The sequence below is a fragment of the Peromyscus eremicus genome, chromosome 19, assembly GCF_949786415.1.
Source record: "Peromyscus eremicus chromosome 19, PerEre_H2_v1, whole genome shotgun sequence".
Taxonomy (NCBI): domain Eukaryota; kingdom Metazoa; phylum Chordata; class Mammalia; order Rodentia; family Cricetidae; genus Peromyscus; species Peromyscus eremicus.
In genome coordinates, this window is record NC_081435.1 from 3,096,304 (window position 1) to 3,110,990 (window position 14,687).

General features: G+C 46.1%; 1 protein-coding gene across 1 annotated transcript in view; it reads left to right on the forward strand.

Annotated features, from left to right (window-relative positions):
- Window positions 1-14,687, forward strand: part of LOC131896105 (laminin subunit alpha-3-like) — a 161,313-nt gene that overhangs the window by 113,737 nt on the left and 32,889 nt on the right. Inside the window, exons 19-21 of the mRNA XM_059246694.1 lie at window positions 387-524; window positions 5,754-5,914; window positions 9,296-9,404. Of these exons, the coding sequence (XP_059102677.1) occupies window positions 387-524; window positions 5,754-5,914; window positions 9,296-9,404 (408 nt within the window). The remainder of the gene's footprint in view (window positions 1-386; window positions 525-5,753; window positions 5,915-9,295; window positions 9,405-14,687) is intronic.

Consider the following 14,687-nt stretch of genomic DNA (forward strand, 5'->3'; position numbering starts at 1 on the left):
GTAGTATCATTGTGAAGTGTTTGTTCTGAGCCTTGCTTGAGTAAGAATCTCAAAGCACATTGCACCCCACAGCTGGGTTAGGAGAGGCTACCGCCCTGCGCGTGTGGAATGCCGCAGCACACTGCAAGGTCATTCCGAGTCTTCCATCTGGCGAGGGGAGAGCGTAACATGGGGGCAGGGTCTTGGACCTGTTTCTCTTGTCCTGTGTGGAAAACTTAGTACTCAGTGCCTCTGATGTCCACTACCAAGACTTTGCTGAAGAAATGATGCTAGGATGCCTCGGTGACATGCGTCACGGAGTCCTTGTAGTGCTCTGTGGTATTCTGTATCACGTTCATGTGGTAACGATTGTGCTCTGTTGTCGTTCAAGCTGTCTGCTTTACCAGCATTTACCAGTGACCCGGTTCTCCTGTACCCTGGCTTGTGAAGCCAGACACTTCCTGCTTGATGGGGAGCTGAGGCCCGCGGCGGTGACGCAGCCCACTCCCGCACACCCAGCCATGGTGGACCTCAGTGGGAGAGAGGTAGGGCAGCCTTTCACTCGGCTCCATTTGTCTGCTGAATGCTTAGTCAGGGCTGCTTTTCCAATCCCAGAAGGGTTTCTCAGAGGTCTTGATCCCCAGGTGTTCTGATCTGAACTGGGACTGAAGTGTCCTCCATATGAGCTGTGCTGAGGTTTTCTTTAAGCACTTTCTAGATGTAGCAACAACGACCACAGTCGATCACAGGTCATTTTGTTTACCTGCCCCACCTGACTCACAGCAAAGTCTTCCTTAAAAAATGGATGAGACTCGGTCTTACAGGCCTCCAGTAGTTTACCTTAAAAGGACATAGCAGGTCCTCACTGCCCAACCCTGCAGGCTAACAGTTTTTAACAGCTGAATTTGTAGGGCTTGGAATCTGGAACTGCTCCACCCAAGGCTTCTGCCTCATGGCTGGGAGGACACGTTAGTACATGTTGGGGCATTGTGTCTCTCCCTGGAGTTCTGGGAGCCGCACGGGCAAACCTAAGCGTGTGCTGGTAACAGATTGCACCGTACACCGACAGTGAGAACACACACCGCAGCACGCCAAAATGAAGATGCTGAACCACAGCCCCCCTCTGTTTTCACTCTTTTGTTAATATTGTCTATAGTCAACTTCTGAGAAAACACTTCCTTTGGGGTAAAGTGTATGCAGTTAAAATATCTGTGGTCTCAATTCTTCCTAAATATTTAGGTACACACATTTCATAAACTATGTCCCTACATTTTAAAGTCAACAGCTAAAGATATTAAGATTACCTCTTGGATAGACTCTTCATTTCATTTTGTTAGATTTTTAATTTAAACAATATACTTACGGTACTAAGTAAACACAAATATAATGAAAAACTGAATATTCTCTCTACTCCATTCTAAAATTTACCACATTCCTTTCTGTCCATTCTGCATGTACACACATGTGCATGTGTGTACTCACTTGTACATGTATTTAACATGTGAGAATGAACATATACATATATGTGTGTTGATAAGACAGCAGGGCACTCTAGCTGAGGTGGGCCAGCCCCTCAGGAATATATAAACTTCTACTAATTAAACAGAAGTGTATCTAAGTTGTCTTGGCTAAATCAAGCACACCTCAAGAGCTCAACAATCGCCTGTGTCCAGGGGACAACATGGATCATAGATTATTTTGCCAGAAGACTGTTGTAATGAAATTCAAATTTGTAGAGTTAGAAGAGGTATTGAACATATTCTTGTTCCTTTCCTGTGCAAGAATCCTTTTTATATTATTATCGCTAGACTCGCTGGCCTTGTATATGAAACCAAAGAGTTTTTATTTAAAATTTAGTCTCATCCCCACGGTTATTTACCTGTATTAATTACTTTGCTTCTTGATGTGACCAAATTCTTGACACAAACAGCCTAAGCAAGAAAGGATTTATTCTGGAGTTTGGTTTAGGGTGTAGTCTGCTAAGGAAGGAATGCATTGGCAGCATGAGTGGCTGGTGGCTGTGGCTGCTTGCTCGTATTCGGACAGATCAAGAAGCAGAGATGGAACAGGAAGTAAGTCATGCTAGAAACCTCAAGGCCTGCCCTCCAGAAATCCATTTCCTCTGGCAAGGTCCCCGTGTGTAAAGACTCTGGAACTTCCCCAAACAATGCTGCCTGTGGGCATGGCTCATAGAGTAACGCCGTTCCATATCCAAATGCTAACAGTTCTCCTTCTGTATGTGCAAGTATTGGAAAATCAGAAAGCATCCAAAATCAGAGCCATCTCTGGTCCCCAGCCAGGGTAAGGAAGTCTCATGTGCTATCATATTACATGGCAGCTCTGTGGATTAACTTCCTCCTGATTAACTTCCCTGCATCTGCAGAAATGTTTGATTGCTGGGCTGGAGAGACGCTTCATTGGATAAAGCGCTTGTTGCATAAACAGGAGGATCTGAGCCCAGATCTCAGAAGCCACCTAAAGCCAGATGTGGTAGCACACATCTGCAATCCTGGTCCTACAGTGACACAGGACATAGAGAAGGAGAACCCCAAATCTTCCAGGCAGCTAGCTTGGTGCATACAGTTGCAAACAGCCAGAGACTCTGTCTCAAACAAGATAGATGGCAAGGCCCAACATTTGAGATTGTTTCCTGACCTAACACACACACACACACACACACACACACACACACACACACACACACAGATAGAGTCAAACATTTTAACGTGTTCTAAGACTGTCCTTCCTACCTCTAATTGTATCATCCCACCTCTTGTCCCCTGTTCCTTGGCCACTCTGCTCTACCTTCAGTCCTCCATGTTGTCGGGGTCTCTACCACAGCTGCTCCCTCTGCCTGATGCTCCTCCCTTCCTTCCAGGTATGTCTCTATCCTTTCTCCTCCATGCTCAGCTACCTCACTGCTTCTTCAGGGAAGCTTTCTCCTCCTACACATCTTCCTGACTAACTCAGTCCTCCATCTTACATGTTTCTATGGCACTCTCTGAGAGAATCTGCCACACTTGAAACTTAAACTGTACCTGTCTAATTACCTAATTATCTGATTCAAGTCTGAGAGTAGAACTCACCTGTCTTGTTTTCTATTGGATGCTCACTAGCTAGTCATGGCAGGCCTTCAGTAACACTTGCTGGACAAAATATTTAAATTCCCATCTGACATCAGAGATGGTAGTTTATCCTTTTGGGCTTTGCACAAGCGGCGGATCTGAAACCCCACCTTCCACGTCTTTACCCAACACTTGGAACTAGTGAAGAGAAGCTCTGTGCTGCAGAACCATGTGCCTCTGGGTCCTTTCAAGTTCCCCTTTAAAACAATAACTATAAGAGCAGACATCAAATTTCCATTTTACCCAAGTTCATCTGGGTTTACTATCAAATGTATTTGAAATAGATGTCAGTTCATAGGACTCACAGACAGATGGTAGTAGAAACTTAGAAGAGTGCCATGGTAAAAGTCGCACCAGTGAGGACTTGTCACTGCGGTGTTCTATGTGGTCAGCCGAGACAGACGAGGTTTCATTGGGAGATGCCTGGGGAGAAAAGCTGGTAGTGACTTCTCTACACGGGCAGGCAAGGTGGACTTTCCTGTGTAACTGAGTCAAAAGTGGGTGGCTAGTTTACACACACACACACACACACACACACACACACACCTGCCCCCAAAGCCTTTCATTGAATAAGTGACAGAAAAATCAGCATGGACCCTAGGAGTCACGTGGCTCAGCACTGTCCTGAAGGAATGAATAACGCACATCCATTTGCTGAAGGCCGAGAGGAGACCGTTTGATGAAGTGGGGGCAAAGCTTGGCTGAGCTGGAGCTTTGGGGTTGTCATGGTTACACAGTGAGGGATGGAGGGAGTTCTTCGGTTGGCTCAGGCATCAAATGTGCACACACACTTTAAATAGTCCCGCTTCTAGAAATCTTACAGAAACACTAGCACGAGGATGTGTGTGTACACATGTATGTGTGTGCTTATATGTGTGATATAACATTGGATGTTATCTCATCAACAGGATTTTCATGTGTGTGTGCAGGTGTTATGTGTATGTATACATGTTTGTAGGCACATGTGTGGGTGTGCATACATATGGAAGCCCAAAATTGATGCTAAAATTCTCCACAGGTCACTTTCCCACCTCCTTCAAGGAGACAGGGTCTCTCAATCAAACCTAGGGTGCGCCTGTCTGGTTATCCTTGCTGGCCACCTGCTCTGGTTTCTCCTGTCTCTGTCTTCCCAGGCTGGAATTATAGGCAGCCCACCACAACCACCTGACGTGTGTGGGGTCTGGGGATCTCAACTCTGGCCCTCACACTTGTGAAACTGTGCTTTACCCAGCAACTTCTCTCTAGCTTAAAATTTTCATTTGTATTGTAGGATGCCAGGCAGCCATTAGGAAAATAAACCATGTATGAATATAATGATAAAGGCACATGAAATGCTAGGGCTGGAATGGCGGCTCAGTTGGTAAAGTGCTTGCCTTGAAAGCATGAGGACCTGGGTTCAAACCTCCAGCACCCATGTGAAAGAAATGGAATGTGGTGCCACATGCTTGTAAAATCAATGCTGAGTAGGTACAGACAGGCGGACTGTTGGGGCTCACCAGCCAGCCTAGCCCACTCAGTGAATTCCTGGCAAGTAAGAAATCTCTCTCAAAAACAAACAAACAAAAACAAGATGGATAGCCTTTGAGGAATGATATCAAAGTTGACCTCCAGTCTCCATTCTTATGTGATATGGGTGCATCTTTACACACACCAATAAAAGTGTGAAAATAAACAACACACCACGAAACTCTGTTGGGCAAAAGGAACAAATCATGACAAAAGACCACCACTGATTAGAACCACCAATGTTTCCAAAGAATTGTTGTATGTCACATAGATTTAAATACTCTCCATGCATTTATTTAACCTCAGCTGTGTTGAGAGGGCACTGATGCTATCCCCATTTCATGGAGGACACTGATGCTATCCCCATTTTATGGAGGGCTCTGGTGCTATCCCCATTTTATGAAGGGCATACAGACATTGAGTCAGAAGCTCTAGGTCACACAGTGTCAGCTGGATTTTGGACTACAAGCTCCTGCCTCATGATTGCCTCAAGGGAAAGTCACATTTTTCCCAGAAAGGGCCAGAGAGTAGACATTTCCAGTTTTGTGGGTCATTACAGCCTGAGAGCACCCCTGATTTCTGACTCTTATAACCAGTTTTCTTAAAAAACAAAAGAGGGAAGCACGTATGTCACCCACAGAAAATGCTTTGAAAGTATGAAAGCCACGTGCCATCGTTCCTGGGGAAGAAGGAGGTGTGTACTGCTTCCATTGTTCTTATTCCGCTAACTTGACATTTCTCTCTTGAAGTAGCATTTAAGAAGCCTCTAAGCAGATTTCCACTCTCTCACAGTCTGTGACACTTCTTTTTTACTTCAAGTTGGGAGTGTTTGTTGTTTGCTGTTAAGAAACAAGCAGCTGAAGCATCCCTGAGAACAGAAGTCCTTAGATGCAGAATCTCTAGAGTTAGAAAATAGAATGCATGTCACCCTCTGAAGTTCCTACAAGTGGTTATGCAATGTTTCTTGGAGCTGAGAATTTGATCAGGGTGTCTGTTCCCCACATCCTCTCTGGAGGACCACGTGTGTACTATGCAGACAAGACAGACCCTGGGGTGTCCTCTCTGCTTTGCCATTGAGTCTGTCAACACGTCCAGTGTGTCGCACATCTGGATGACCACCTGTCTACTCGGCCTCTCTGGCAGGTGGAACTGCACCTGCGCCTGCGGGTCCCACAGATTGGCCACTATGTGATCATGCTGGAGTATGCCACGGAGGTGGACCAGCTTTTTGTGGTGGACGTGAACCTGAGGAGCCCGGGGTCTGCCTTGACGGGCCAGGTGAACATCTACAGCTGCAAGTACAGGTAATGAGCCCAACCCCAATTCTCCCAGCAGGGAAGTCTGCAGGGGACTCTCCCTGCGGGGGACTTGGGCGATTGCTGCACTGGATTTACTTCCTTTTGGGGCAGCCTTTGAAAACTAGCAGGCAGCTAGTTAGAGGGTATTACACTCTCCTCAGGGTTTGGGAGCCTCTCTGTGGGCAGCATTGTGAAAGAGCATGACAGGTACACACCTCTCTTCACGACCCACCTTCAGAATCTGGCATGATTAATGGTTGATGATTGCTGAGCGCAAAAAGCAGAGACGGAGGTCTCTTGGAGGTCTCTCAAATTTACCCTAAAGAAATTTTCGCCCAAGAGTGCTAATTGACAAGGGCTTACTAAAATTGATTTTCTTTGCATGATATTTCAAGAACATTCTTTAATTAAAGGATCAGCACAAAGGATATTTGCAGACGAGACTATGTGTGCAATTAATGATACTGGAAGCTGCAGTCCCTTGATACACAAGTGGAGAGCTATAGTGAGTGCACCAGTCCTTGGTCACGGCCTTCAACCTTCTGTTAACCCGGTTTTTATGTTGCTTTATGTCAAACCCAAGATAACTTGAAGTAGCTGACCATCTTCCTAGTGCAAAATGAAAAAACATATGCCAGGAGTTGCTTTCAGCAGCTGAACACAGGCATTTTTGTGAGGCCTGAACAAATGTCTGTTGGATTAATGTTAATGCTCCCAGTGACCCTAAATCTGCAGAGGGATGAAGATCTCAAGAATCATATTTGGATGTATGTGTAGTGTCAAGGCTCAAACCCAGTGCATGCACGTGCTGGACTCTCCCACTAGGCCTGTATCCTCAGCTCTGTACATGAGTTTTAAGGGTATGGGATGAGCCTGAAGTAGTTTCTCAGAACCATCTACCAGTGTCTGAATATAAGAGTTTCATGTACAGTTGGCATCGGTACTCCCTACGGGGCGGGCCTCAGGTGCCTGAGTCCTGGGTGTATTAGCCACAGGGGTTCTTCACCATCTCTCAATCTGAGCCCAGCTTCCAGTTCAGCTTCCAGATTCCTCCTGTCTTTCAGATCACAGGCTTGATTCCTTTCACAGAATCTAAAAGGAGGTGTCGAGGAGATGGAGGAATATTCATAGACACTCCAGTGAGTCTCTAGATAATCTCAGAAGGAATCCAAGAACATCTGTGCCCAAGTTTATATTTTGGGAAGACAGGGTCTTGCTATGCAACCCAGGGAGGACTTGAGTCTATGATCCTCCTGCCTCAGTGTCCTGAGTGCTGGGATAGTCATGTGCCACCATACCCTGCCTGACAGGAGGGTTTACAAAGCCAAAGAAAGAAAGAAAACCCTTGCAGGATTCCATGCGGGTTTTCTGATGAGGGAGGCTGTATCACATTCTAGATCCTTTAGCACATGACAACACCTAAGTATGTTTAGCAAATTCATCGTTAGAACAGGAGAGCATCACATTAGACTAGAGATTGCCTGCTTCATACCTAACCACTCCTAGGAAAGTCACACTGCATATTTTTGCTTGGCCAAAGTATTTTCCTTTTTTATGTTCCGGGGGGTCACAGTGGTCAACTGACTACAGGGGTGGGAGTCTAAAAATACAGGAAGGCCTGTTCTAAATGACAGGTCTGCTCAGCATTGCACAGTCTCCTGCTGAGGTTTGAACTTTCCCCTGCATGTCTCAAGTGATTTCTAACCACTCTGTTAGAAAGACGACATCTCAGCCAAACAGTGATGGGAACATCACTTTTCAGAGTAATGCGATGATAAATCACGTCTTCTCCCCATCATGCAGTGACCTGTAATGGATAAACCAATGGCCATCTGTTTCTTCATGAGACTTTTTAAAGGATAACAATAAAACTAAATGCAAGTGAATCAATGTATCAAGCTCCCAGGATAACACTTCAGTCCAAAAGAACTGCTTCAATTGCACTTAGATGCAGATGTTAAGTTTCTATCTGTGCACCCAACTTCTGCCTGACTCTTTGCATATTTTTGCCTCCTTTTAGTCATTACCCAAACGTCCTTGACTAAACCATTTCTGGTATTTTTTTGGGTGGCCATATTGTCTTAGCCTTGTACTATCCATATTCTACATATCCAAAGGAAAATGGCCTTAAATATGCTTCCTAATGGACTAATCATCAGAGTTGGAGTCCATGCTGCAAGATGGTGACTTTTAAAAAATGGTCTCAAAATGGTCTCTAACCCTATGGAGTGGAAGAGTGGGAGCCAGGGGTAGAAGTGGAAAGGGACTAAGGAAGAAAACTGACTCAGCCTTGAAGGTCACCTGGCTTACCCTTCCCCCATGTTAGTAAAGCCAGCTGTGTTTACTGATGGGTACCTTGAATGGTCCAAAGAATATTGGTAAATTTCTAAGAGATCTGCTGTCACTGCCCCAGGATACCTTCTCCTAATGACTAACCATGTCTTCTATCACTCCAGGTGGAAAGGGGGAGCAGGGGCCGCAGTCCTGAGAGGTACAGCAGGGCCTGTAACAGAAAGGTCCTCTTATCTATAGAGACAGTGATTGGAATCTAATTCTCCTTGTGCTGCTATAGCAGAATAGCCCGGACCTGGTGCTTTATAAATAAAGAAGCTTGTTTCTCACTGTTCTGGAAACTGGGCATGAGTCAGCATCTCCTGGGCGGCTTTTGTGCTGAGTCATTCCGTGGTAGGAGCAGGAAGGGCAAGAGTACACAGGAGCACCAGAGTCTGTTTTTGTAACAGAATCATTCCCATGTCAGCTAACCCACCCTCACGGAAATGAATGATAAACTGCGCTGGTGGTGGTGCTGGTTACCGTGTGGAAAGGTCACGGTCACGACAGAACCCAGTGTTAGTTTTAGAGCTTTATTAGGAGGAAGAGGGGTGGGGAGAAGAGCCAGGCCTGAGAAAGGAGCTCAGTGAGAGGGAAAGATGGTGGGGAGAGAGCAGAGCAGAGAGAGAGAGAGGGTGGGGTCTGCGTCACGGCTCTTTAAGGCACAGATTGCGTGACCACGCCGCACATATGTGATCACCAGGGCACACTGATGAGGTAAGACACAAGACCTTTGCTTAACTCCTGAACTACACATGTGCAGTCATGCAACTGGAGTGAGGGCAGAATTCTAACACCCACAGTAACAGCAATCTGCCCACAGAGCGGAGTCTCCACTCCCTCGCCACCTTTTAGAGATCACAGTGGCAATTTCATTTCAAAAGGAGTTTTGGGTGATCATTCAAACAGTAGTAGGCTGTATCTGTTTTTGACTTGTCGTACAGGAAAATTGCCTCTGGTTCACCCAGGTTACAATCAGGAAAAGCTGTTGATCTGTTGGGCACAGCAAGGGAGATGCCAGGTGTCAGGCTAAGAAAACTCTGTTCCCTTTTGCAGCATTCTGTGCAGGAGCGTGGTGATTGACAGCCTGAGTCGTACGGCTGTGTACGAGCTGTTAGCAGATGCAGACATTGAGCTCAAGGTGCACATGGCCAAGTTCCTTCTGGTATGCCTTCATCTAGCCCGCGAACTGTAGAAGCCTTCTGCTGTCATCTGTATTTCTCAAAAGCTTATTAAAATTTGGGCTGCAGCCAGGTGGTGGTGGCGCATGCCTTTAATCTCAGCACTCGGGAGGCAGAGCCAGGCGGATCTCTGAGTTCGAGGCCAGCCTGGTCTACAGAGCAAGATCCAGGACAGGCACCAAAACTACATAGAGAAACCCTGTCTCAAGAAACCAAAAAAAAAAAAAAAAAAAAAAAAAAAATTGGGCTGCAATTGCATGGTATCTGTAAATTCAGCCTTCTTCATGTCACCTCATAAAGTTCAGCCATCAAATTTGAATGCATCCCACAAAAAATCACATTTCATTAATTTTTGTTTATCATTATCATAAATGAAATACCTTTTGTCATTATATTTTCTACTTTATTATTATGATGTCTGGGTACAGAAATAACACTGGCTGTCATTTCATTTCTGTCCCATTTACTATCCTATGCAGTTTCTTGGGACATTTCATTTAAATGTCCCAAGCTATTTAAATTTTATAACTGGTTATATTATAATACCCTATATTCCGATAAGGGTATTATTCAGTTACTTAGATATATACTTTTAAGATTTAAAGGCCAACAAGGGCAGATTAAATGATATTCACGTCCACCCATGTGAGGGTAAGAGCTGGGGTCAACAATGGGGTCTCTCTAGGAAAGGGACTGTAAGACTTACATGAACTATCTTAGGGAATTTAAAATTACCCACGTGTGAAACAGCTTCCTGTTACAGCTGGCAGCAAGCACACATCACACCGGGGAAGGCCAGGGGGGAGTGCTTTAAATAGTTGTGAACAACCTAGCAGGAGTAAGTAAAAACTTGGAACTTAAGGGATAGTTTGGAATCAGACTTTTAAAATTATTATTATGAAATGGAGGTTTTCCCTCTGTGAATCTAACCTTGTCATTGTTGGAAATTGTCCTGGGACTGACTCAACCTTTTAAGTGTGGATTTGCCCTTTAGAAAGTAGCCTAAGGTCACTGAAGGTCAGGGTGACTAGCATGGATGTTCCATGAAGGCAGAGCATTGTCCATCTCGGTCCTATAGACACCGAGTTTTGGTGATGCTCCATACATTTTTGTTGTTACTACTGAACTGCTCTGCCATCAAGCTGGTAATACAGTCTGACTTCAAATCTAACAAAAGATACATTAGTGGCTGAGTTTCTTATGTGACCCAGAAACTGGCTGTAGAGACAAATCCTTCAAAATCCAAGTGGGCTGAGGTCCGAGACATACTCTATTAAGTGAGTTCCTCTCCAGATGCAGCCATGTCTTCGAACAGCAGGCCCTTTGGGCATCCACTGCCTCTCTCTTCTCCTCCTGAAGCATCTCAGGTGTCAGTGTTGCCCCTTGGAGAGAAAAAAGAAGCACCAAAGGCCCCTGAACAGAGCAGATCTTGAACTTTCCCGTGATTTTGTTCTTTGACTTATTTGTAAAATTATTCCCACAACAGTATAGTCAGTGATCCTGTGTAACAAGAGGAGGGATCTCTTGCCTGTGGGGGTGCTACATGCTCGCCATCCTGCAATTTTACTACTTTAAAATAATAATATCCATTTTCTGGATGAGTTCTTCACTTAATAATTGCTTTTAAGAGTGTGGGGGAGACGCTGGTTTTTTGCTGATAACTGCTGTGCGTCTTTATCATTTGCTTGGCAGTATCATGTTTGTGTCATACCCACTGAAGAATTCTCAACTGAATATTTGAGACCTCAAGTCCACTGTATTGCCAGCTACGGGCCGCGTGCTAATCCAAGGTAACGTGTCTCCTCCTCCTTCCTTCCTTGTCAATACTCTGAACAATTGTGTTGTATATGTAAGTATGAAACTTTATGCAGGCTAGCGTCTCTGAAATGCTCGGTGTTAGGGAGCGTTAGCATTGACGCCCGCCCTTTGGGGACCGCCCCCTCCCTGACCCCCCACTCCCCACCCCTCCCCGCCCCGCTCCCCCCCATGTCCTGACCAAGTCACCTTAGGGTAAAGTCACCTTTAAGAGAAAACCTCCCCCCTTCTCTCTCTCTTCCTCTCCCCCTGTCTCCTTCCATGAGGCTACATGCGTCTACCTCCGCTTTCTCTCTTTCCCTTTCCTTCTCTTTCTCTCTCTTTCCCTCTCTCCTCCCCCTTTAATAATAAAACTTTCCACGTGGATGCTGCGTCTGCATGGTGTAATTTTCTGCCACTCTGCTGCCCGCCGTCTGCATGGAGTGGCTGTCTTTTCATCTTGGCTCAAACCAGCCGAGGCCACTATGCATCATTTTACAACACTCAGGAACTTTGAATTTGGGAGCATTTGCAAATACATAATAAGATATCTTGGGGATAAGACCCAAGCCTAAACTTGAAATGAATTATAGATCACATGTAGCTTTTCACATTGCCCGTGGCTAAATTTATACAGTAGCCTCTGTTTGGATTATGATCTATCACAAGAGGTCACCAGTGGAATTTTCCACTTGGGGCATCATGTTGGTGCTCAAGATGGTTCATATTTGAGAGCACTTGGGGTGTCGGATTTGGGGTGCTCAGCATTGCCTAACTGCAATATGGGGCAAGACACTGATGTTTATTTTACTATGGGATATTAAAAAGAGAAGAGCCGTGGGGCTGGAGAGTTGGCTCAGCAGTTAAGAGAGCTTGCTATGCAATCATGAAGACTGGAGTTTGGATCCCAGCATCCATGTACAGGCTGGGCTGGACATCCTGCACACACCTGCAAGCCCAGCTCCAAGGATGATAGGATGATTACGAGGGCTTGTTGGCTTCCAGGCTAGCCAAGAACACACAAGCCCCAAGCTCAGGGAGAGACCCTGCCTTAAACACAGACTAGGTAGAGAAGGACGCCCATGTCCTCTTGTTTCTGCTCACACATACAAGCATTCACACCTTCACACACATGTACACATGCATTCATACAGACACGTATGCACACAGACGGTTAAGCCTGCTCCTTGAGTGCAGGTCTGCCAAGTTCTCCTCTGAGCCCTTGCTCTGTTCCAATCCTTTAATCTCTGTGTCTAGGCTCTTCTTTTGAAAGACCACAGAAATAATGATCCATCTCCATGCTATGACATCAGGACTAGCTAATTAGTGCTCACCGGGGTTTCTAGGGGTGTTGTTTTGCTGTAGATCCAAAAATAATTAAAAGGTTCAGCCCTGGAAATTTGTGTGCATGGTTAGGACTCGGGCACAGTGCCATTTTGGCTGTGAAACAAATGACACCCCTTTGCCTTGCACGTCAGCATTCCTACAGAGAGATCTCGTTTTATGAACTAATTTTTGTTCGGGGAGAAGGAAGTGTCAATGAATTTCTGTCGCATGTGTTACTTTAAAATGAAGATCTTCTTTCTGTTTTAACTGCCCAGTTGAACAGGTGCCGGGAATACTTGGCCAACCCGCCGCACTGGCCCTGAAGCTCCTAGACCCCACCCTCAATGGGTCCTCTGATCTGTTCTTTGCCATCGGCCTTTACCTAGTGTCTGCTGTTTGTTTGTTATGACACAACCATATTTTAAAGTGTTCTATTCTTTAGGGTCACCTGTGTCTCCCTGGCCCATGAAACTCCTCCAACAGCCTTAGTTTTGGATGCTCAGAGTAGGGGCCCTCTCTCTCTCCTGCCTCAGGAGCCTTCCCCTCCTGCAGATGTCACTGATGGAGTTATCCTGAAGGCACCACAGGTAGGAATGCCCCCCCCCAGTGTGTTGTTTCTAGACCAGTGGTTCTCAGAGTGTGGGGCACACACACACACACACACACACACACACACACACACACACACACCACACCACCCCCACGCACTCCCACCTCCACCCCCACCAAGCAGTATCCACCTCACCCTGGGGCTTGTTTGGGGTGCACATTTTCAGGCCCTCCTCAAAACCTCCTTCATCCCAGGCTCTGGAGTGGGGCCACTCATCTGGGTTTTTACCCGTTCCCAGCCCCCTGAAATGTGGGAAGTTCCACTCTTGGCTGTGGACCATTGAGCAATGCTGGAGCGGAGCCTGGGTAGCCCTGACTGTGGCCACTCCTACCTCCCTCCCCTCCGTCTCTGTCCACATGGCCACTCAGCAAGTTTTCATGGCCGGTGTTGCAGTCCCTATTGTGTTCCTAGGCGGCAGCTGCTTGATGTTGTGGAGAATTAGTTCTCTTCCAAAGATGGACTGTAGAACTGTGAGAAGAGCTGGTGCAGCCAGTAAACCATTAGGCGTCCCCTACTGCACCAACACAGGACCATTTAGGTGGGGAATTCTCAATAAACATTCTCCAATTATCATCTAGGGCTGGGAAGCGAAATGTAGTAAGGTCATGAAATGTTTTTACCATAAGCCATAAAAAAAAAAAAATCTCAGGATCACTGAAGCCGTCGCAACATTCCGAGTTATGGAAATATACTGGACATCTGCGTAAACCCACCAGGCCTCTAGCAGATCACCTAGCGGCGGACTTGGAAATTCATACTATCTGAGCAGGAAAACTGAGGAAGTTCCCTGAATGAAATGGGTGCAGTAAAGACACCCCAAATAGCTGGTCTGTGGGTGAAAAGTTTATTCCAAACCACCCAGGCTGTCTCTGGAACGCGAGAACAGTGGGAGGGTGGGGGAGTTTCCAGGGTTTAAGGGAACGGGGTACACATGGGGGTGGGGGACAGTGTGCTGGGTGGAGGTGGAGGCCTTTGAAGAGTAGAGCAGGTACTTGTGAGTAGGGATTGAAGGAGCCTAGAGGCTAGCGTGGACCTTGATATGCTAATAGACACAGGTTAATGGAAGAGGCCAATGTCCCTTTTGCCAGAGATAAGTAGAATGACTCGTTCAGCAGGTAGGGACTATTTCCTCAAGTCCCTGAGGGAATGCTGGCTTTTATCTAAAATGCCAGACTTGGGGATAAGGAAATTTTGGGGGTCAGACATTCTCATAGGAGATCTTGTAGCTAAGGGGAAAAAAAGCTGAAACAAAGCCCTGGTTTTGCCATCACATTAGAAAGTTGGTTATCCAACTTGCAGCCCTCACTTGAAAGATGGATAGAGGCCTGCAAGGCAGCTCCCAAGGGTTTAAAAAGGCTCTTGCCAACCAGCCTGATGACCCAAGTTCCATCCCTGGGATGCGGTGAAAGAGAGAACCGATTCCTGAAATTGTCCTCCAGCTGCTGCATGCATACCATGGTACTCATGGCCCCCACCCCAGTGCACAATTAAGGGCACAAAACTCGTTTTGAAAGATGATAGACTTCCCAGCTGCTGC